This window comes from Pimephales promelas, chromosome 25, assembly GCF_988280905.1.
Source record: "Pimephales promelas chromosome 25, fPimPro1.hap1.1, whole genome shotgun sequence".
Taxonomy (NCBI): Eukaryota; Metazoa; Chordata; class Actinopteri; order Cypriniformes; family Leuciscidae; genus Pimephales; species Pimephales promelas.
In genome coordinates this window covers 26,278,471-26,303,589 of record NC_142793.1, presented here as the reverse complement: position 1 = coordinate 26,303,589, position 25,119 = coordinate 26,278,471, and the positions used below count along the sequence as shown (strand labels likewise).

General features: G+C 38.8%; 1 protein-coding gene across 1 annotated transcript; it reads right to left on the bottom strand.

Moving 5' to 3' along the window:
* Positions 1-3,568: 3,568 nt before the first annotated feature.
* LOC120474043 (protein phosphatase 1 regulatory subunit 12A) lies at positions 3,569-24,924 on the bottom strand. Its single transcript, XM_039664196.2, has 24 exons — positions 24,595-24,924; positions 18,171-18,301; positions 17,671-17,789; positions 15,917-16,073; positions 14,432-14,576; positions 14,256-14,330; positions 13,749-13,831; positions 12,830-13,023; positions 12,631-12,734; positions 11,595-11,792; positions 10,066-10,154; positions 9,819-9,986; positions 9,650-9,745; positions 9,370-9,460; positions 7,850-7,966; positions 7,570-7,663; positions 7,378-7,463; positions 7,228-7,284; positions 6,798-6,820; positions 6,654-6,717; positions 6,455-6,559; positions 5,833-5,883; positions 5,673-5,723; positions 3,569-4,450 (listed from the first exon to the last, which is right to left on the bottom strand). Exons 1-24 carry the CDS (start codon positions 24,868-24,870, stop codon positions 4,364-4,366), a joined length of 2,661 nt encoding a protein of 886 aa, XP_039520130.2. The 5' UTR covers positions 24,871-24,924; the 3' UTR covers positions 3,569-4,363.
* Positions 24,925-25,119: the final 195 nt, after the last annotated feature.

The following is a 25,119-nucleotide window of genomic DNA, read 5'->3' as shown; positions in this document are numbered from 1 at the left end:
ATTTATTTAAATGCAATAGAAGACAGAATAAGCATGCATGTAAACAACATATTAACAAAGAACATTAGGCATGGCCGAATTTATACCAACATTGGAGGACTGATTGTATTGTTTCTTATTTTCTGTCCAGTGATTAGATAGACAGGCTTTAGAGCAATGCAGTGTTTGTTTACCAATCTCACAGTGTGTAGATGAGGGGAGAAATCTGCAATACAAACACAGGACACGGAGCTGCACTGATCATGAGAGTCTGTGTGTATTCTTTTCTTCGTTACAACCATTCAAAACAGTTTGAACTCAATTACACGTAAATAAATGACAAAATATCCCCAAAGGAAAAGCAATCAAATATTAGAGCATTGAGCAGGGAACATCAATCGAAATAAACTCTTTAAGAAAGAAGGAACTTTAAGAAACACATTGTCTTGTCCATAGGCTGTACAAAAATGTTTTAATGACTTCAAGCATCTTAAATCCTGCAAAGTGTTTTTTATATTGGTTAATTTAAAAAAAAAGTGTAAATATAACACTATAGGCCTACTTTGTATTACATTACCATTGCATCAAAAAAAACAAACAAAAAAAAAACATATTTGACGCTGTTTATAATACTGTGGCTTTGGTGACGGTAAAATTGGCATCTGTCTGTCTTCTGATTCTCTCAATTTTTCTCGTCCTTGGCAAGTTTTTTTTTTTCTTTTTTTTTCTTTTTTTTTTTCTTGGCAAGTTGTGAAAACGAAGGAAATGTTGACGTGACGAGTGGAACTCCTGGTCATGACGTCATGACACGACTCAGGCTCTAGATGGCGCCAAACCCTGCTCTGTTCGCCTCTGGCAGCTTGCCGGAGTTTGGGGTTCCAGACCCTGGGAAAAGAGCAGCTTTACCCTTATAAGGCCGCAATCCATCCGCTCCAGACTTTCCCTCCCCGCCCGCCCTCCCTCTCTCTCCCTCTCCCTCTCCCTCAGGCCGCGGGGATATTTACAGCAAGACTGGCTCTGCGTACCTTATTAGGAGCTGTCCTTGTTGTCAGTGTATATGTAGATGAGACAAACAGATGAGAGGATGGCATTCATTCTCAAGGGTCATTCAGTGTTTTACCAAAGGTAAATGTCTGATCCGTGCAGCACTCATCTAAAGTTCATCTGAACGTGTTCTCACCCTCATAGTTCTCCGTTATCCTCTTATTGTTCTCCGACTTTCTAAGCGAGATGAAGAAGTTGAGGCCAATGAATAACTTTGCCTTTCGCTCTCACACTGTCCAGTGTTACTGTAACTTCCTGTCCGTCTCTCTGTGGGAATGTTAGATCTATTATTCCAGCTGTTCTTCTCTCTCTCTCTGATGATGATGAGGGACATCTGGTAGACAGGCACACAGGCATTAGGGAGAACTGAATGATGAGAAGGACAGAAAGACTGACAACTTAAAGGCAGGGAGGGCGATGTGTTCAAGAAACATTTTTTGTTATGCTTGTTGAAAGTCTCTTCACATCCTGATAGATGCATCGTCTGTGGAAAGCATAGGAACAAAAAAATGTTCGTCCAATCATTGCATTCGGTCCGAAAGCAATGATAGGATGTCCTGCCTGTCAGTATGCATGTTTTATCATACCTACACACATCGCCATCACAAACAGCGCCTCTTACAAACCAAAGCAATGAGCTTAGATGGAAACCTGACACGTTATTTTCAGAGCAGATCGTGACTCAAATGTATGCATTTCAAAGGCAACACTATTAACGGCGTAATTAACCTGCAGGCGATTCAGGTCAGAACTCGTTAAGTCGTTTATGTTCATTGTTATTGAAATATTATGTGCTGCTGTGAGCCATGAGGTAATTTAACCGCCGTCTCTCGTTGTTTCGTCGGAGGTGTTTGTTTGGATGCGCTCTGAAGGAAGGGATCTTATGCTAAAGCTAACTCGCTAGCCGCTGCGAAAATAATAACTACTACTAAAAATTAACTTTTGAATGATGGGCTGAATTGATTCTTCTCATCAAACTTTCGAATGTGGATATTTGACACACAACTAGACCTTCAAATACAACTTTTGGATGTCCACATGATACTGAACTAAAGTTTGAATGAACTATACGCAGGCTAGTCAAATATTGCAAAACACTCACTCATTATAAAATGTTCAAATAACACCACAAAAATTTTGAATTGGAAACTTCTTAGACATATATGGTCAAAAATGCTAAATCAAATGTTCAAATGATCTAAATAAAATATAGGGGAGACCAGGGACAGTTGTAACAAGGGACGGTTGTAACACTTTGAATTCCTCCAATCAGAAACAACCTAGAGTGATGAGACTCACTCTGCTCATGCTCAGGTAGTTTCCCACCATTTTTTTCCAAAAGGGAGCTACAGTTGAAACTTTCTGGCAGAGTTATCAATAAAAGGTTGTTTTTGAGGTAAAAAAATTACTTTTCTTTCTGATGTAATTTTTTGGATGCTGTTATAAAATAAAAATTTTATTAATTCAAACAAGTATTATTAGAATCACTGTTTTTTCAGCTAAAAATAGAAATGGCTAACAAGTGTCAAACTAGCAGTCAAGCTAGCTCACATGAGATGAAAACATGGTTGGTGATACTGGGACGGTTGTAACGCCCCGTTACAACTGTCCCTGTATCACCAACCAAGTTTCGTTTATATTTTAAAAACTAATTAAGTTTAAAAAAAAAACTGCATAGTTTCCATTTAATGTGCAAATTAAAAGTAAAATGTGCATTGTGCATAGCAAATTAAATGTAAAATGTCATCATATGGCATTTGCCATGTGACCCAGCACCGATTCCACAAGAAGAGGAGTCAGGGATCAAAGACACTTCCCAGAGTTGGATACTGGATAAATTAATAGTCACAATAACATGACTGATACATAATATTTTCCATTTTGAGTAGGTTATATCATTTAATTCATTATGTAGCCTATATTTTAGACATGTTACAACCGTCCCTGACATATGTTACAACCGTCCCTGTACACTGGGACGGTTGTAACAGTGGAGATATTATATTGAAATTAATTTTGCAACCTATGCATATTTCATAAAACCACTTTAATACATTGTTTCAGCAGTAGACTGATTGAAGTTTATAATATAACAAATTGGATATTCCAGTATAAATGGTTTTTGATGTATTGCTAAAAATTGCAAAAAGTGTTACAACTGTCCCTGGTCTCCCCTAAACTTTTGAACACCTTTTATGGCCTAAAAAGCTGAACGGAAATTTCAAAACAAACGTGCTTATTAGCCTACGAATAATTTGAATCGAAGTTCGAACACAGATATGATGCCCAAAATTGAGGAGTTGAAACTTAAAATCAAAAGTAGGCAAGTGTGTCGGTCAATAACTCCGAATTAAATTGTCAAATATCCAACCAAATCGAGCGTGATTCACCTATGATGAAATCAAACATAACTAATAATTCTGAATAATCGAATGTTTGCAAACAGCTTCATTATGACGCCTACAAATGCTGTTCAAGATGATGTTGAAACAGTTCGAACAATAAAGCACAGCAGAGAAACCGTAACACCTCAATAAACAGGCACTACAGTACAAACACAGATATTTTATTAAGTGCCAACAGTCATTTCATATATTAGAAAAACAACACGTGGAGAAAACAGAGCGGATACCAAGTTACAGTTTATAGAATTATGGGTTCAAATGCGTAATATTTGTACATTTACACAATAAACAAAAGCCCTCGACGACAGGAGCAGGGATGGATCAGATGAGGGTAAAAAATACGAAAAGACATTTCCGCATCACTCGCCACACGTGTCGCTTGTAAAAAAAGATGCATAGCATAACTAGCTGCGAAACAACAGCCCGGCGTGTTTTCGACAAGCATGAAAATCTGCACCGATGTCAGCGGATGATTGTCGAGCTGGCGTATTCAGAACACCTTTAGTGGAGTTAGAACCTCTCAATCGTGTGTGTGTGTGTGTGTGTGTTTGTGCAAAGATGCAAAAATACTGCAGACTTCAGCTGCCTGAGACTCGTGGAATGTGTGTGTGGAGTGTGTGCGCTCACGCTTATGGGAATGTGGTGCACGAGTGCGAGTGTGTGAGAGAGAAAGACAGCTCGGTTGCATCTCCTCCTCGCTTGTTGGCCTCCTGAGAACATGGATGAAACACACACACACACACACACACACACACACACACACACACACACACACGCACACAGTCCTGCAGGAAGGTAAAAGATCCCGTCATGAAAGAGGGACATTCCTCTCTGTCGTTCCTCTCCTCCTCTTTTCCCTTCTTTGGCTCTCGGGAAGGATGTTGGTGTGTGTGTGTGTGGGGTGTGTGTGTTAGTTTCTCTTTCTCTCTCTCGCTCTATTTGGAGAGTTTGCTGATGACTCTGATGAGCGCGCCGTTCTCGTCCTTCAGCCTCTGGTTGTCCGCTCTCAGATCTCCTAAAACCTGCAGACGCACACCACAGCTTTACATCTTTACCTCTGGAAGACCGGCTCACACTGATATGATGTCAGTTCTCATCATTTACTCACACTCATGTCCATATAAACACACTTGACCATATTTCCTCCAGGGAACAGAAAAAGGAGATGTTTTGAATAATGTTCAAGCAGCCGTTTTCCAAATAATGAAAGTATGCTGTGACCAGGGGCTCTCAAAGTAGTCCATACAACATATATTTTTTAATATTAATATATTATTTTTCTTTAACATTTTAGTTTGATTGGACGTTCACCAGGAACTGTCAATTACTTAATTTTAGTAGTTAATAAAACCTCAATTAAGTACTTTTTTAAAGTATATATAATTAAATATAATTTAATATACATATGTTTAAAATAAACACATAATTTTTAATTTTTTAATGTATACATGTGTTTTGTGTATACACACATACATTAATAATCATTTACATTAAATTTATATTTATAATGTTGTAATCCAACTACATTATTTATTAGTATATTACTTTTGTTTGGCCACTGTTTGTTTGTTTTGTTTAAGAAGATGAATATTAATTAAATACTAATAAGCTTTTGTTTGGCCACTGATCTCATTATGTCAGTTATATTAATAATGTTCATATATTAATTTGGTTTCACTGGCCACTAAGAAAAAACTATTGTCATGTATATATCAATAAAAATGAACAATAATAACAATGAATAAAATCAATATTAAAATACTTTTTTTGCCCACTTTGTCAGTTTCGAACTCAGGTTTTATTATTTTTCTATTATATACATTTTTAAATCTCAGCTTTTGTAATTATATTATGATTTAGTTTGGCCTCATCTTTTGAGGTTTTGATATAATATTATTTTGCAAACTCAAAGCCAGAACACACAGTATTTGATGTATTATGCCGTTATATAAAGCAGGACCAATCAGATTTAACTGTGAGAAAAACTAGAAATAGAAACCAGCAAACATGACAGTTAGTTAGACAGAAACTCACATTAACAGAAGTGTGACTGTGTGTAAGGCAGACGCCTCGTTAAACTGGTTTAACTTGAGTGGGCTGTATTGCTCTCAGCGATACAGAATTAAAAAATGCATTGACGACATTTCAGTGGATAGAAACGCTTCAGGCGCCTCTGAGCCAATCAGCAGCAGAGCGGACTGAAAGAGCCAATCAGAACAAGCCTTCCCGTGATCATGTGCTCACCTTTAACTCCTCTTCCAGCTCAGCGGCTCGCCTCTCTAACATCTTTTTCTCCTGAGACAGAAAGAAAACAAGCATGTGGAATGACATCACAAGATTGAAAACGTCCATATGTTTGTCATTACTTCAGCGAGTTTATGTTCTGCAAACTCTGCAAACGCACCTTCTTTTCCATCTCCAGCAGCGCCGTGCAGTCCGTGAACCTCTCCTGCCTCTGCAACACACACAAATACAGAATATAGTGCGGTTTCACTGACAGTAGAAGAAGATATACCAATATAAAATATATCAAAAATATTAAAGTGATAGAGCAAAGCATGGAGCAGTAAGCAGGAGCGTCCGAACAGTAGCTGAGCAGCAAACATTAGAATATATATATATGAATTTATTTGGATTTTATTTTGAATTTATTTTGATTAATTGCATTTTGTAGTTTAAATGGTATATCATATCATATATATCATTTAAACTACTTAAATGTGTATTTTTACATTTACTTTGTACTTTTCCAAATTGTTCAATATTTACTTTAATATTTGATTTTAGGTACCTTTTATTTATTGAGTAAGTGATTTAATAAAATTTTTACACTTATAAATACGTTTATTATTTTAAATACGTTTTTAAATAACTGTAAATAAGTTTTTATACATTTATAAATAAGTTATAATAATAGTTTTCCGATTATTACAAGAAAAAAAAAAGTTATTTTGCAAAAAGTGAATTTCTGCCACTGCTATCATGATGATATGTGTGTGCGTGTGTGTGTGTGTGTGTGTGTGCACCTGTGTGGCCTTTTCCAGCTCCACGCGGGTCAGTGAAATGGTTCTCTGTGTGTCTGATAACTGTGACTGCAGACGGCGGTTCTCTCTGGACATCTCCTCAAACAACTGAAACACACCGACACAGTCGTTTAACACACACACACACACACACACACACACACCTGCTGACTCAACCAGTTTAACCACAAACCCCTCAGACCTTCTTAAAGTCCCGGGACTCCGATCCTCTCGTGACGATACAGTCGTTCGAGACCGAATCAAACCTGAGACAAGAAAACACGACACAGAATGAGGACACGTGCTGACATCAAACAAAGAGAAAGGTCAGAGGTCAGACTCGTACCTGCTGCTCACGTGTCTGTCTGACTGCAGGAGGGAGATGCAAAACATGTCAGCAAAAAAAAAACAAACAAATCCACACAATTGAAATTGATTCATTAAAATACATGAACACATTAAAATTTAATTTAATTAAATGTATTAAAATAGTACATCATTTCATATTTCGAATATACTAATCAGTCTAAAGTATATACTGATCATAAAATGCATTTATAGATTTCAAATCAGTAGTATAAATATTTAAAATAATAATTTATATTGCAATATCACGAATATCTTAAAACATATATTCCCCTCATGAAGTGCTATTACTTTTAAATCAATTAAAAACATGCAATATATTTTATACATATTATATATTAAAAACATGCATTAAACAGTGTATATATATATATGTCAATCAATTAAAAGTGCATGCTGATTGGTCAGACCTGTGGGTCCCGCCCACCACTGCTCTCCTCCTCTCCACTGGGGTCGCAGTCATCGCCCTGAACACACACACACACACACACACACACACCAGTAAACATTTAAATCCAGCAGAATCTGTTTCTTTGATCACATGACCTCATCTTCATCACCTCTCCAGTCTTTCCTCTCCTCCTCGCTCTCGCTCTCCTGCGCTCCCTCGCTCGCTCCTCAATGTCTGCGGCTGCGCTGTCTGCATCTGACACACACACACACACACACACAGTGTTACAGAGAGAGATACCTGAACATATCAGTGTTGTGTAATGAAATCCAGTGATGCGGGGTTAAAGGTGAAAGGTCACCTGGTCTGTCAGGACGTGGAGCACCAGGGGGGTGTGTGAGTCCCAGCAAATCCGACTTCTGCAGGTTAGCGATACGAGAGCGCCAGCTCACCTCCTGCACACACACACACACACACACACACATGATTATTGTTTCCAAACTCTGCTACTGTACACACATCAATTCAGTTATCGTCCAGTTTGAGAAAGTAAATTTGACCTTTAACCTTCAATATTTGTGCCTGGTTGCTGAGTGAGTGCAGAACAAACAGATATTTGGATTAAACTGAACCGCTCTCACCCCTTCCTCAGCCTTCTTTTGCTTGGCTTCCTTCTCCTCTTCCTCCTTCTTCTCCTTTCCCTTGTTTTCCGTCTTCATTGTCTTCTCCGCTTCCTGCAGGTCCGTGAGCGTGACTCCCTGAAGGGCAAACACAAGAGATGTCTGGACTCCAGCTGTGTGTGACTGCAACTGCTCTACACAAATGTTTTCTCCGTGTCAAGGTCAAAGTTCAGGGTTAAAGGTCATATAGCCTTAGACACACCGCCCACTGTCTGTTTCAGATTGACCTGTTCTGCCAAATATCACGTAAAAACGAACCAAACTAATGTCAAATACATCCAAGGCTAATATGAATATTTTATTTCAGGTTATTTTAATTAAAGGTGCAGTGTGTAATATTCAGGAGGATCTGTTACAGAAATGCAACATCATATCCAGAACTGGTGTATAAAGAGCTTGAATAATGAACCGTTGTGTTTATTACCTTAGAATGAGCCATTATCCTTACATTGACATGTTTCTACGGTGGCCCTAAACGGACAAACGCGTTTCGTCACTATGTTGTTCTTCATGCGAAGAAGCGAGCTGAAGTCAGCGAATAAAACACTGAAAAACAATAATATCCGCAATAACATGGCTTTACTGATGCTTTGGTAAATAGGATATTTTCCACTTGTGAACTGGTATTTACCGGTGTGTTGCGTTCACGTGCTTTTGTTGTCATAATGTGGTAAAAAGACGGAGATCCAGACCTAAAACTATTTTAGATTGCTTAAGTCATCTGTAACAGCAAGAAAATGATTTATCAAAACTCAAAAGGTAAATAATATGCTGTATATTTTCTAAATTATATATATTTTTACCATTCACGACTCTCGCGGTGCTCTCCGCCATTTTGAAAAGGTCAAAGCCCTAATGTAATTTTTGTTAAACTGTAAATAAATTGAATAAGTTTAATGATTTTAATGAATTAGAAATGCTTTTTGATTACTAAAATTTTATTTAAACATTAAAATAGAGTCTTTAAGTTTTACAAAATATTTACAGAATGCTGCTGGGTGCTCCCTGCACTTTGTTATTATTATTATTATTATTATTATTATTATTATCAGTTCTCATATTCAAAGATATGTTTAAAATCATTTAAAGAAAGTATTTGTCAAAACTTAATTTTGACATTAATTTACAGTTTTACACCAGACATAGGCTAAAATATAATATATATATATATATATATATATATATATATATATATATATATCGGGTCAAAATATCGGTTATCGGTCTATTTGATCTGTAATAATCGGTATCGGTATTTATTAATTTCTCTTTGTAAAGAAACCTCATTGCTGAACTGGCTACTCCTGCGGTCTCAGACGACGACATCACTTCCTGTCGGCCACCGTAACTTCTGTTGGTTGCAATTCACAATCTCACCACTAGAGGCTGCTAAACATTACACACTGCACCTTTAACGAACACCATTAGAAACTGAAGTGAACAAGAATAGGACTGGGCTGGAGGTCATAGGGCGCACTGACCTGTGTGGAGCGTCTGGACTGACGGGCATGTCTGGATCGGGCTTTTCTTTGAGCTTCCGCTTCCTCGTCGCGCACCGGAGTCAGATAGGACCTACACACACATAAACACTCAAGCTTCAGCCAATGAAAACAATGCAAATCTCGCAAATCGTACATTTATCCCAAACTTCTGAGTTGTGCTGTGTCGAGGAAAGAACAGGGATCGTGGACAAGACATGTTTATCCCAGCAGGATAAAGGTGTGTGATCCCTCAGTGGTGTACACATCATCACACACTCACTTGCGCCTCTGTTTGGTCTCCGGCTCGCCGGATGTGGTCGTCGTGGGCTCAGAATTAGAGACGGTTTCCTTCTTCTCAGCCTCTTCCTGAGCCGACCTACGAGAGACGCCGGATCAGAGCCATGCGGGAGACACCGTCACATCACACACACCATCGGACACACACCAACCTCTGAGCCAGGAGACTATTGAGGCGACTGAGTCCAGAGGTCACTGAAGGGTCGTCGAGTTTCCTTCCGTAAGATGAGCTGCGAGGTAACGAGGGGTTCGGACCCGACACTTCTCCAGTGGATTGGCTGTTCAATCGGCGAGTGTACGAAGAGCTCCGGCTCAACAAGCTACACACACACACACACATGAGCTTGGAGAAGTGTAAAACAGGAGATTGTGTGTGTGTGTGTGTGTGTGTGTGTGTACCTGCTGGAGCTGTCGGGGTTGGTGCTGGTGTCGCTGATGCTGAATAAGCGCCTGGACGGGGTGGGCTGCACACGGGCTAACCTGGGCTCCTGAATCACATCACACACAACATATTAATATTTACAAATTCATTTATACACTGTCCGGCCAAAACAAAGTGGCTTCATTTAAACAGGCAAATGCTTAAAGGAGTAGTTCACTTTAAAAAAACAACTTTTGCTGATAATTTACTCGCCCCCGTGTCATCCAAGATGTCCACGTCTTTCTTTCTTCAGTCGAAAAGAAATGAAGGTTTTTGATGAAAACATTCCAGGATTTTCTCCATATAATGGACTTCAATGGGACTCAGTTCTTTGCTCTGTTCTGTGATGCGCATACGTGACTCTCCTGTTCGAACTCGTTCATCAAAATGCACAAATCTTTTTTCGAGTCATTTCGTTAATTTTGTTCGTTGAATGAACTAAATGACTCGGAAAAAGATTCGTTCATTTTTATTGTTGAATGAATGAACCAAATGATTTGAAAAAAGATTTGTTCATTTTGTTCATTAAATGAACCAAATGACTCGAAAAAAAGATTCGTTCATTTTGATGAACAGGAGAGTCACAAACGCGCATCACAGAACAGAGCAAAGCAAGCATTTGTGCTTATAAAACTTAAACTTTGTTATTTATTAATTAAATGAGCGATCGTTTCGCTTGATAAGACCCTTATTCATCATCTGGAATCGTTTAAAGCCCTTTGAAGCTGCACTTAAAGTGTCTTTTGGACCTTGAACTGTTTGGTTCCCATTGAAGTCCATTATATGGAGAAAATCCTGGAATGTTTTCATCAAAACCCTTAATTTCTTTTCGACAGAAAAAAGGGTCAATCTTGGATGACATGGCGGTGAGTAAATTATCAGCTAAAGTTTTTTTTAAAGAGAACTACTCCTTTAAGAGTCTGTGATTGGATCATTATTGCAGTGATCATTATGTTATATGTAGAGTGTGTGGCTTTTCATCTCTTAAAGGGACAGCTCACCCATTAGCATTAAGCTCTGTATCGTTACAAACCCAGTCATATTTTTGAATGGTTGTGCATTATTCCCTCAGTTTCCCTGAGACTAGAGCAATAAGGATTTCAGTGTTGCAGTTCCTGCTTATAATGATGTAAAACTCCTCATTTTGCGTCACACTAAGCAGGAAGTCACATATCTTGGTAGAATATGCACCCTAAAGTTACTTTGTTACTTTATGTCGTTTCTCAGTCAAGAAGACACCAAATTCGAAATAAATGTTACATTTCGACAACATATATGGCCAACTTTCAATAAAGATTAATGTTCCCACGGGTGAAAAACAACCATGTAGGAAGACACATCATGGAGATATTCCAGGAAAACAATTTGAAGATTCATCCGCCTCAGATCGGGAAAGAACGGTTGTGAGGAGCATGAAGAATTATTTAGAATTGAATTCGATTTTGCTATAGTTCCAGTGACATTACTGTGGTTTACCGTCCAGACACAGGATATGTAAGAGTGTTACCTTATTTTCAGTTTCTGAGCTCAGTCTGGGACTGGATGCAGAGCGGGTCATTCCCAGTTTGGTGTCGGGGTCCTTGAGGGCCTCAGTGGTGGGATCAGAGGCCCCGGCCGAGCCCAGCGTCACAGAACTTCCCGCCTTACGCAGAGACGTTCTCCAGGAGCCCGGAGCCTCGCTCACCGGGGCCCGAACGGGCTCAGCCTAAAAACACAGCACTCTTTATTATAACCAAATATTAGATTGGTATCACATGGTTACTATTATGCATTATTAAATATTAATGGATTAAAAACATTTTCATAATTTGAAAAAACAATAAAAAATTATTTTAGCCGATTGCCATAGTAACATTTCTCTTTTTCATTTAGCATAACTTGATGTATCAAAATGACTAAAACTAAAATAAAAACAAGTTCTTGAGATTTGTTAAAGAAGGAGATATTGAAGAGGCTATAGATGTGTGAAGTTATAGTATATGCATTATGCTTAACGGGATTTATTTATTTTTTACCGACCGCCAGGGTTATTGTGGAGGCGTTGGGATTGGAGTAAAGTGTATGTTATGTTGTGAAATTCAATAAAAATTTATTCGCAAAATAAAAAGAATAAAAACTATACTTACAACACTAAATGACAAAACACAAACAAAAAGACTAAAACTTCAGCTCAATTTAAAATGAAAACGATTCAAAAGCTAAAAATCTATCACAAAACTACATATTATCTCAATGAAACTAAAACGACACTGATTATATTACATTATATTTTTTTTTTCACAAATGAAAATAGTTAAATACAGCCACAACAATTATTGGCTTTTATTACTGCTAATTGTATTATCATTAGTTATTGTGTCTGAATTGCCTATTGGTGGCCATATTATTGTCAGTATATATTAGATTTAGCACTGATAATTTAGTACATGAGCACTTGAAATTCAGAAAATATGACCTGCATTCAGAAAATCAACATTAAATGGTTGATTTGGAAATTGGTCAAGTTTAGTGCACAAGACTCTTGCTTGGCTCTGATTGGTCACCTTTTTCCCCTGGCTGAGGGCAGTGCTGGGCACAGAGCTCGCCACGGCCGCCGCGTTGCGTTTGTTGTTCAAGTTGTTGATCAGTTCTCGAGTTTTTGCTTTTTCTGAAAACACACGCACACACACATCAACGGTTCGCTAATGTCTGTTAGTAATACATTTTTGATTTAGAGAATAAAAATGGGCGGGGTCTGGTCACCTGACTCTGCGTCGCTCTCTGATTCGCTCTCTTCTTCTGAACTGGAGCTGCTGGAGGGTTTGGATTGGCTGGCTGTGCGCGCCGACTCTTCTTCATCCTCTTCTGTGGGCGGAGTCTGAAGAGTGGGCGGAGCGTGCTTCTCTCGCTCATGCAGGGTGATCTTCTCTCTGCTGCTCATGCGAGAGATGGACGTCCTGTGGGCGACAGCGAACACTCAAATCACAATTCATTCAAACTATATGCACATATTCAAAAAACACATTACTAAAACTTTGTTATAAAATGGGACATACAAAACTAATACAAAATATTATTAGAAACTATAATAGAATCTCAATAATACTGATTATTATATTATATTATTTTCCAAATATATTTTTTAACTTCAAAATTCTAATTAAATCAACAGAATTTTTTTTAAAAATTGCCACAGCAAATAAGCCAATCAGTGAGAGCTGAAACTTAAATAAAAATTTATTAAAACTATATATGTTTTCTTTTTACTAAAACAAATATATGTACATTTTTACAATATTTTTTTTTCACTTTAAAAAAAAAAAAAAAAAATCATAAAAATTGTAAAATATAACCACAGCATATCAACCAATCAATGAGAGCTAAAACTTAAAAAACAATAAAAACTATATGGACATATTTAAAAAAAATATAATAAAAGACTAAAATGGAAAATATAGAAATTAAAATAGTATCTCAATATTAGTAAAATAATACTGATACATATATTATTTTATAATATTATTATTATATTATAAACTTTAAAATTCAAATAAAATCAATAACAAAATGTAAACGAAAAAAATAAATAAATAATGAAATCTATATGGACATGTTAAATTGTGAAAATAAATAAATAAATAAATAAAACATGATTTGTGATTGGACGGCGTGTGATGTTTACCTGCGAGGGCGAGCTGGTGCCATGGAAACCGGTGGGCTGGTCTCGATGACGGGCGGCTTGATCTTCTGTAGCTCTGAACGCATCTTTAGGAGTGAAACACACACACACACACACACACACACAGATGCAGTCACTACACACTGATCATTTTATTTGCATGAATACGGGGAAATATCAAACGTTTTTTTATCTGTCGAATTAGCAACTAGAAATAAAGCAGGAACGCTTTAGCATTAACACTGAGAATCACAAACTCCAACATTTATGCTACGAAAATTCCTCCTTCTGAATATAGAGTGGAGGTGTGTTTGATGATGTTCACTCTGTACAGCACACACACACACACACACACACACACACGCTGTTGTTTTTGGATGTTCATGTGACTGAGATATCTGCTCATGTGCATGGAGAGCGAGCGCTCTTTGAACATAAAGCAGACCGCTGATAAGACAGCATCCATATAAACACACACACACACACACACACACACACACACACACTCACAGCGTTCTGCTTCTTCTGCAGCTCCTCCAACTTCTCCACGATGTTCTCGTCGGCCACGTCCAGTGCAGTCTGGCCCTGCCACACACAAATACACAATACTGAGAAATTAAATACATTTAATGGCTCTGGAATCATGATATTTTATTTTGCCAAATAAAGCCGTTTCGGATGATTACCACGTTATTGACGGCGCTCATGTCACACATGTGTTCAGCCAATAGACTGCAGGCCTCTTCCTGACCCCAGTGAGCCGCCGCGTGGAAAGCCGTCCAGCCGTCACTGTCCCGACTGTCCACATCGATCGCACACTTCAACAGCACCCTAACACACACACACACACTTTAAAGGGTTAGTTCACCCAATAATGAAAATTGTGTCAGTATTTACTCGCCCTCATGTTGTTCCAACCCCGTAAGACCTTCGTTCATCTTCACAACACAAATTAAGATATTTAAGATATTAAGATCGCTCCTGCATACTAGTCCATAGGCTTCTTGAGGGAATGACTCGAAAAGTCATTAAAGACATCGTTAAAATAGTCCAAGTGACTACAGCGGCTCAATCTTAACTTTATCAAACGACGAGAACACAAAAAAACAACAAAAATAACGACTTTATTCCAACTATTGGTTTATTTCTCCGTCTGCTCGAGTCAGGTTACTAGTTTAATAGCGTAAGCTTCTGTTATTGGACGTCACACGCATCACACACATGACCAGCTTCGGCCAATAGTGAGCCTTCGTGTGACGTAGCTTTACGCAATCACACTACGCTAACTGACTACAGGCTCATGGAGAAGGAAGTGAATAGTTGAAATAAAGTCGTTATTTTTGTTGTTTTTTTGTGTTCTCGTCGTTTGATAAAGTTTAGATTGAGCCCCTGTAGTCACTTGGACTATTTTAACGATGTCTTTAATGACTTTTCGAGTCATTCCCTCAAGAAGCCTATGGACTAGTATGCAGGAGCGATCTTAATATCTTAAATATCTTAATTTGTGTTGCGAAGATGAACGAAGGTCTTACGGGGTTGAACAACATGAGGGTGAGTAATACTGACAGAATTTTCATTTTTGGGTCAACTAACCCTTTAAAGGGTTTGATGGACTGGATGCGTTCTCCAACGATTCTCAATATATATCTAAAAATCAGTAATTGATTGATCAAAATTGCTCACAGAAAGATTCTGATTGGCTAGTTGTATGAACAAAATAGTAAAGACATTATTACAAATAAACATTCAAGTTCTTTTGAACTTTCTGTTCATCAAAGAATCCCGAATGTGTCACAGCATCCATGATGTCATCATCACATCCTCATATTAGAGTGATTTCTAGAGGGTCATGTGACACTGAAGACTGGAGGAATGATACTTTGATCACAGGAATAAATTACATTTTAAAATATATTTTAAATGCTAATAATATTTTGCAATATTACTGTTTTCACTATATTTTTGATCAAATAAAAGCAGCTTTCATAAACATTTTAACAAAGTTTTGAACAGCAGTGTATTTATACACACACTCATCAACAGTAATCGGTGTGTGTGTGTGTGTGTGTGTGTGTCTCCATCTACAGTAGAGAGTGTCAGCAATCTTTGTAGAGGGCAAATCACTCGATATTTAATGTTTTATTTTCAGTGTCGGTGACGGGAGCGCTCACTTTAACACCTCGATGTATCCTTTAGCGGCGGACACGTGCAGCGCGGTGGCCTGAGTGTTCAGATGAGGGACCAGAGAGCCACTTCCTGCCAACACGGCCATGGCGTCCTGCAGCATCACTCGCTCCTCCTCTCTCCTGGCCTGCTCCACGTCAATCCCTGGAAAACATTTAAACCTTTAAACATTTACAATCCTCCTCGGACACCACGGGACATTCTCTGGATATGATATTAATATACATCACAGGAGGAAGTGAGATAAAGGTCTCGTTTGGTTCCAGATCAGTTCTTGTCGTTTTATGAAATATTGCAGTGTCTATTATAAATTATTATTATCTATATAGTCTATTATTTATCAGTGCACATCTTTTTTTTCCAATGGAAATAAGTTCTCTGAGACGTGGGCGGGGCTATTACCTGTCACTCACACGTAGGGTTGGGTATCGTTTGAATTTGAACGATTCCGATTCCGATTCCTTGTTTCGATTCCGGTTCCTAACGATTCCGATTCCGATTCCTTGTTTCGATTCCGGTTCCTAACGATTCCGATTCCGATTCCTTGTTTCGATTCCGGTTCCTAACGATTCCGATTCCGATTACTTGTTTCGATTCCGGTTCCTAACGATTCCGATTCCGATTCCTTGTTTCGATTCCGGTTCCTAACGATTCCGATTCCGATTCCTTGTTTCGATTCCGGTTCCTAACGATTCCGATTCCGATTACTTGTTTCGATTCCGGTTCCTAACGATTCCGATTCCGATTCCTTGTTTCGATTCCGGTTCCTAACGATTCCGATTCCGATTACTTGTTTCGATTCCGGTTCCTAACGATTCCGATTCCGATTACTTGTTTCGATTCCGGTTCCTAACGATTCCGATTCCGATTCCTTGTTTCGATTCCGGTTCCTAACGATTCTCGATTCCGATTCTTTTAAGAGGCAGGTCAAAAAAGTTTAGCTAACCTTGCTAACCAACGGCCTTTCTGAAGGAAATACTCCTTCTGTAAAAATACTCCTTTTGTCACAAATTTTGCATTTTGCCGAGATTTCCTTATTTTTAGAAAAGCGAAGCCACACTTTGGATCGCGACGTACTCAAGTTCGACTCGCGTGGTTATGCCAACACTTCCGGTAGACGCTTCTTCGTTGGTGGTGTTCAGCGGTTTCTTCTTCCGCTCGGCGGACTGTGAATATCGAAACTAGGAATCGAAATTTTAACTTTTGAACGATTCCGGGAAAAACAAAAAGTTAGTCTCGGTTCCAATCGATACTCGATTCTCGATACCCAACCCTACTCACACGTGATCAGCCAATAGCAAACCACAACCATCCAATCAACTCCTCACAGGCACAATCAAGCCCCGCCCTTCGAGAAGCGTCTCACTCAGACACACGGCACGTACAGTATATTTAGTATATATGAAGAGTTCAGATGCAAAAGCCTCTAAGTGCCATTTGAAATTTTCTTCTTTAATGATGATTTTTATCAAACTTGTATATTTAAGTTCAGTAATTTCACTTAAATGGCAATGATTATTACCTATTAGTTGTCATTTAAGTGAAATTACTGAACTTAAATATACAAGCTTGATAAAAATCATTATTAAAGAAGAAAATTTCAAATGGCACTTAGAGGCTTTTGCATCTGAACTCTTCATTTAGAGTTTATTCTCACCAAACAGAGCTGATAATCTGGAGAAACTGTTTCATATCGCAATATATATATGGGCAATATATATTTTGGCTTTGTGTCCCTCACCCTGTTTTTTAATCTCTGCTTTGAGCAGTCTGGCCATGACGTCCTCCGTCGCCACGTCGAGAGGAAGTTCCCCCTCGCTGTTGACCGCTCCGACGTGTGCGCCGTGCTCGATCAGGTACCTGGACACACAAACAGCCGGTAACCTTTAACCTGTCGAGGACACGTTAGGTGCCTTTCCCAAGTTTTCTCGGCACTTCGGGTACAGTGTATAGACCATTTCACAAGATGTAAACAACACTGGTCCAGAAGCACTTCCTGTTTCAGTTTTTTAACACTACATAAAAGCTGGGATAAAATACAACCAACAGAACATTTAAAACTGAATCAAAAAGTTAAACAAACATCTTTAAGATGTGAAATAAAGAAAACAGTTACAAACTGAAACAGGAAGTGCTTCTGGACCAGTGTTGTTTACATCTTGTGAAATGGGCTATATGAGGCCGCCGCATCATCATCGTGTGGTGTTAGTGGGCGGCTCTGAGAACCGAAGTGGGACTGACTTTGTGATCTGGATGAATCCGCAGGAGGCCGCGGCGTGGAGGGGCGTCCAGCCCTCGTTGTCTCCTCGGTTCACGTCACTGCCGCTCTCCACCAGAAACTGAACCATGTCAGCGTTCTCGTCGATACAGGCCTGAGGACACGGAGAAACACGTTCAGCTCCACATACTGGGCTTCAACACACACCAATCTGACAAACATGTGTGTGTGTGTGTTTCAGCTGTAGTGTGTAACGCAGTCACTCCGACTACACACTTTGGCAGGGTGTTAGGATGCTTTATATATATATATATATATATATATATATATATATATAGGGTGTTAGGATGTTTTACATATATAAATATAAATATATATATATAAATATATATACACACATATATATATATATATATACATGTCAATTATAGTCTTTTAAAAAGCATCTGAAATAATAAACTAAGTGCGATGTAGTGTTGTCAAAAATATTGATTTTTCAATACATGAAATCAATACTGAAATATCTGAAACTCTCTCTCACTCTCTCTCTCTCTGACAGTGAGTGACACACGACCCCGCCTCTCCTCACTCACTCGCTTCATTTGCTCCAGATGAATATTGTTGCGGTTAAAGGGCTTGGATTTCAGCGTGGGATTGTGTGTACTGCAAAAACTAAATATATATATTTAAAATAATAATAATGACAAACGCACAAAACAAAATTACTAAAATTATTACAGAAAAAAAAAAATATATATATATAAATAATATATATAAAAATTGAATACCAAAACATTAACAAAAACTATAATAGATACTCTGCATCAATGCGCAACGCTGCGGTTCCTACACTGCAAAAAAATAATATTGTTGTTTTAACTTAAAAAAGTAAGTAACCTGGTTGCCTTAAAATTTTAAGTTGATTGAACTGGAAAAAGTGAGTTAATACAATAAAGGAGATTAATTTAACCATCAGAAACTCAAAATAATAAGTTCTCAACTCAATAAATTAAGTTGATTCACAGAAGAAAAAAATCTTGAAAATATATTTTTTTACAGTGTATGTTGTGTTTATTTGAGCTTTATGCATATTACACACTGGAGCATTGTTGCGCTATTTTTTCAGTGGAACGAAAGCTTTTAGTGATTTTACTTCATGAAAGTTGCACTAATACTAATATTATTTTTACTTTAATATTTGTATTGTGGTGGTCACCGTTTTATAATAGCAGTAAGGTACTCGAGGCAAGTGCTGTATGGTGAACAAGGGTTCAGCCGTCACTGATCCCCGATACACACATACACCCTCTCGAAGCGTATTACACTGAATAACACTGGATTACACTGTCCTGACACATAACATTAAACACATGCTCATCAGTTTCATCAATGCTAATATATAGTGTGCATCAGTAATAAATGATTCAAGTCTGTTCCTCAAACAAAAAACACTGCCCTTAACCTTTGACCTTAGATTACCCACACACACACACATGTAAAGTAAAAGAATGCACCCAATGTGAGATGTTGTCACCCTTATCAGCTGAATAACTCTATTGACACACATCAACTTTACAACACTGCTGGTGCCAAGGTCATATTGCATGATGGGAAATCTAGGTTTCCGTGAGTCCTGCCGTCAGCTGCAGGCAAAACGATCATTACATGAGGGAAGCGTTACTGTACACACACTGCACATGTGCAGAATGATCCTGGACAACGTAAAGCACTGTTTACCCATCCGTCCCTCTGCTCGACTGGATTGCTGGTTGTTTTCCTTTCTGTACTTATTTTTAATAACAAAATATCTAATTAAATCAGCCCTAGTTTCAGGTGTGTGTGTGTGTTCTTGATTGTTAAGTTTTCAGGTTGATATATTACCGTATATTGTGTTTGTTAAAATGACATCATCAATGACATTAGTTTTAATGCAGTGCTAAACACTGATGTGCAGACGCTGTAATGATGCTTTCCCAGACAGAATGGCAAATAAATACATGGGTTACATCATTTTCACTATAGTTTAGTTTTATTTAACACACTTAAAGCATTATCGTATTGCATATATCGCACGTCACATGATTTAACAAGTTACTGCACATCTAGTGTTTAAAAGCAGTCTAATAATCTGCAGAGGCCATCGTTAGCACACACACACCCGTTAGCAGAGACAGCGCACTGATGAGAGCCGGGCGAGGACCCCAGGGGACTATAGGAGCCTCCACGCACGCCTGAGCAGAACACAAGCCGCTCTGTTCTCACTGAGGAACACTGGGAACCTTCTGTATGGAGAAGGTGTGAAGTTCTCCACGGGGTCACTGTGTGTGTGTGTGTGTGTGTGTGACTCAGAGAGCGACTGGCCTTTGCCTATGACAACAGCCGCTTGTACTGCATGAAGAATGTTTTCCATGCGCTCACTGGACACAGAGAGAGAGAGAGAGAGAGACAGAGACAGAGACAGAGAGAGAGAGAGAGAGACAGAGAGAGAGAGAGAGAGAGAGAGAGAGAGAGAGACTTTGGATGGAAGCGATGGAAAAACTTAAAGAGCAGCGACTATATTTAATCCTCGTTACCGAGCAACAACAGGACAACAGGACTGAGATCGGGATCAGCAGCGAAAGAGCATCACACACACACACACACACACACACACACACACACACACACCGGTGTTACTAAAATCAGATATAGAAGTGAAACAATTAGACGTACTATATAGAGTATGGATGTTCAATACAAAAATACTACACAAACAATGTATGCAAATATGACTACACAGACAATATACATGGGAAACATATTGCTTATCAAATATTAGAGTTTTATTTTTTATTCATTTTATTTATTGTTTTTGTTCATATTTAATCTGCTGCTGATATTGTATATATTTTCACTGTGGAATCTCGTTTTCATTTTTTTTGTCATTAACTAGCTCTAACTTTAAAAGATGTAACGCAAGATTACAGCATTTAACGCTTTATTTTTTTTTGGAGAAATAATAATCCTAAAATCCTAATACTACAACTAATAAATGAATAAAACAAGGAATATTATTGAACAGGAACAGTGTATTATCCAATCAGCATTTAGGATGAGCAACAGAAAAGCTTTTGCACAATATATATATATATATATATATATTGGTTTGTTCGTTGGTTTGCAAAAACAAAAAGCTGTATTCTGTGAAGATCTAAAAAGATTCATGTAACGACGGCTTTCAACATTTGAGGTCTGACTTCTGATGTTGTTTCTTCTGAGAACCTTTCAGAGAAGATTTGCTCAGTCGTCCGTCCGTCTGTGTGTGTGTGTGTGTGTGTGCGAGACGTCTGTTTACTTTAGCAGCATTAGAAGGTAAACCATTCCTGTAAGTCTATCTGTGACGTGTGTGTGTGTGTGTGTGTGTGTGTGTGTGTGTGTATAGAGGCCAAAACAGTGTCTTTGACAGGATGTGACACTGATTCTGTCCAGAGCCCCACACACACACACACACACACACACACACACACACACACACACACACACACACACAACAGTAGGCTGTGTGTTCCCAGAATAATATCAGTCCGAGTAACAGTTAGTAGTCAAGAAACTGTGGATCCATTTGGTGTTATGCACTCATACAATTATGCATATTTATGGTCATGGCAACACAGAGTAAACACACAGATCTGCTGCTGACAGAAAGACAAATCTAACATGTGCACTCAGTGTTTCCTCAAGATCATTTAGTAAACGCAAAACTATACATGAATCTAAATAGCAAACAACACATTTCAACACTTATATTCGCCTCAACATCGAAGTGTATATTGCTTTTTAAAATTATTATCTTCTTACTGTGAGTGTAATATATATCCATCAGATTTCACATTAAGTTAAATATTAAATGACATACAAAATAAAAATTAAAAAACATTTTGCATCTAAAAAAATATATTCAATTAAATGCAGCCGAATATATACTATCATTTTGAGTGAACACTTCACAATTTAAAAAAATCTACAAATATTTTTTTTGCATTATAGAATTGAATTTGAGGGGAAAATAGACTTCAAATCCTTCAAAAAGCTAAATTTTTCTTTAAGCAATATATAATTTATTATTTATTGTAGTATAATGTATTATTTCCTTGAAATGTGACCTGAACATGTTCAGTCAAACAAAACTTTGTGTCACATTAGGGAATTCATGCAAACTCAAGTTAATAAGGTTCCACAGAACTGAAGCTGTGACATCAGCAGAGCCTCCAGCCAATAGCTGCGCTCGCACACGACCACCTGACTGGATCAAAAAAAAGCGTGTTTCATATTTTCAAGCATGTGTAAGACTGGAGTGTATATGAGCAAAACCTCTCTTCAACAGAAGCTTCGAACATTTGATATAATCTAAGAATGTTCTCCACTATAAAGAACCTTCTGTGGAACGGAGAGACTCCATGGATGTTAAAGGAACCATCGATGCCAATAAAGACACAGATCCACACAACAATGACCTCAAGCACACTATGATTGTTTGCTGACTGTGAAGAATAGTCTTTTCTCAGTTAAAGCTCAGGATTAGCTGGTTTCCAAGTAAACTTTACTGTTGAAGCAAAAGGCTGAAGCACCAAAAGTCGAAAATAACCCCTCCTAAACATATCATTAAAAAAAACATCCACAGCCGAGAGGAAGAAAGAAAAAAAAAGAGAACAAAACAAAAACAAACACCAAATGAAAAGGGCCGACAGGAATTCCACCCAGCCGTGAAGAAGCTCAGAAGATATGAGGAAAGTCTTGCTACGCCAGTTCAGGAGTCTGAAGAAGCCACATATACACGACAGCCGCGGGACGGGCCCGGGACACTCCCCCTGGACGTCACAGACAACACCAGCTGCCCCGCTACTGGAGGAACCGCTCGCAAACAACACACAAATCCTCCATATCGTCCATTTAAAACTCCAGATCAATGAGATTCATCATCATCAACAATTCTGGTCCAAGACTATAACAACACCACCGCGACAACACCACCGCTACATCACCGCTACAACACCGCGACAACACCACCACTACAACACTGTGACAACACCACCGCGACAACACCACCGTTACATCACCACCGCTACATCACCGCTACAACACCGTGACAACACCACCGCAACAACACCACCGCGACATCACCGCTACCACACCGCGACAACACCACCGCTACATCACCATCGCTACAACACAACCGCTATATCACCGCTACAACACCGTGACAACACCGCGACAACACCACCGCTACAACTTCACCGCTACAACACCGTGACAACACCACCACTACAACATCACTGCTAAAACACCGTGACAACACCGCGACAACACCACCACTACAACATCACCGCTACAACACCACCGCTACCACATCACTGCTACAACACCGTGACAACACCACCGCGACAACACCACCACTACATCATCATCGCTACAACACAGTGACACCCCCGCTACAACACTGCTACATCACCGCGACAACACCACCGCTACATCACTGCTACAACACCGCTACAAGACCGTGACAACACCACTATCCCTTTAATTCGAATAACTTCTTGCAGCGACATCTCTTCTCTGATGATGCGTTTACTGGCATGAGGGCGGGACAACCTGTCACTCACACGAGATCGACCAATAGCAAACCACAAACATGCAATCAACTCCAGAGAATAAAATCAAGCCCCGCCCACATTTGTTCAGAAGCCTTTCACTCACATCTATACGTCACAACAGGGAAGAACAGACTATCACAACTTCCACTGAGTTTGTACAGTTAGCAATAAAGTTTCAGATACTTTACATTTTAATAAAATATCTAGGTGGTATAGTCTAACTGGCAGAGGAAAATGGATTATTGAAACTGATTTTCTTGAAAACAAAAAATGTATTTAGTATTTTTAATATTTTTTCATATTAAATCTTAAAAACTCTTTCAAAATAAAGTCAGTGTCGTGGAAGCCATTTTTTTCCTTGTGACAAGCCCTCAACAAAGATGACCCCTTTACACTTACACACTCAATCCTGACTTCTTTATGAAAAGGCATGTTTTTTGGGGGGTCAAATTACGTACAGTAAAATCTATTTAAATCATGACATAAATATGTTTAAAAACACACCCATGTAGGCTATTTCAATATTTGAGTAGTTTTTACTTGGCCATCACTTAGACATTTCTCAATTTTTAAATGATAAAAAATGGTAGCCTATAGGCCTAAATGTTTTTTTTTTTTGTTTTTTTTTTTCAAAAACGTATGAAATATGAATATATATATAAAAAACCGTTGGCAGATATATTTTAAACTATATTTTTCAAGTTCATCATCTCAAGACATCTGTGAGTTGAGAAAGGCGTAAAGAAAAGTTTGTAAACTTTCTCAAAAGTTTCCAAACCGAGTCAAACGTTAGTGTAATCAAACACGGTCCGGATACCTGATGCAGCGCCGTCAGCCCGTCTATATTGGCGTGATTGATATCAGCTCCCTGTCGCAGGAGCTCCGCCACCTCCTCCCGGTCTCCGGCGGAGCAAGCGGCCATGAACACAGCGCCCTGGGCGAAGCGCACTCGGGCCCGCCGGTTTCCGGGAGCCGAGGACTGGCTCTTCGCCTCCACCCCGGTCCGGTCCGTCTCCGAGCCCTGCCACCGCTGCAGCTGATCCTGCCGCCGCTGCTTCGCCGCTTCGGACCGGGAACGGTCAGTGGCCGCCATCTTCCTCCCTCGGTATCTCCCGGGGAGTTTCAGTTCATCAGACAAGTGATGTCCGATTCCCGTACCATTCGTTCGTTTGAACCGATTCTTTGAAATGATTCGTTCGAACCGACACGGTTGTGAATCAATCGAGAGGATAGATTTTTTATATCACAACAAAACTGTTGTATTGTTTTTCGTTTCGGGTTTTTTTTTTTTTTTTTTTCAGTTGAGACGAACCTCATTCCAACAACAACAAAAACTAGATTA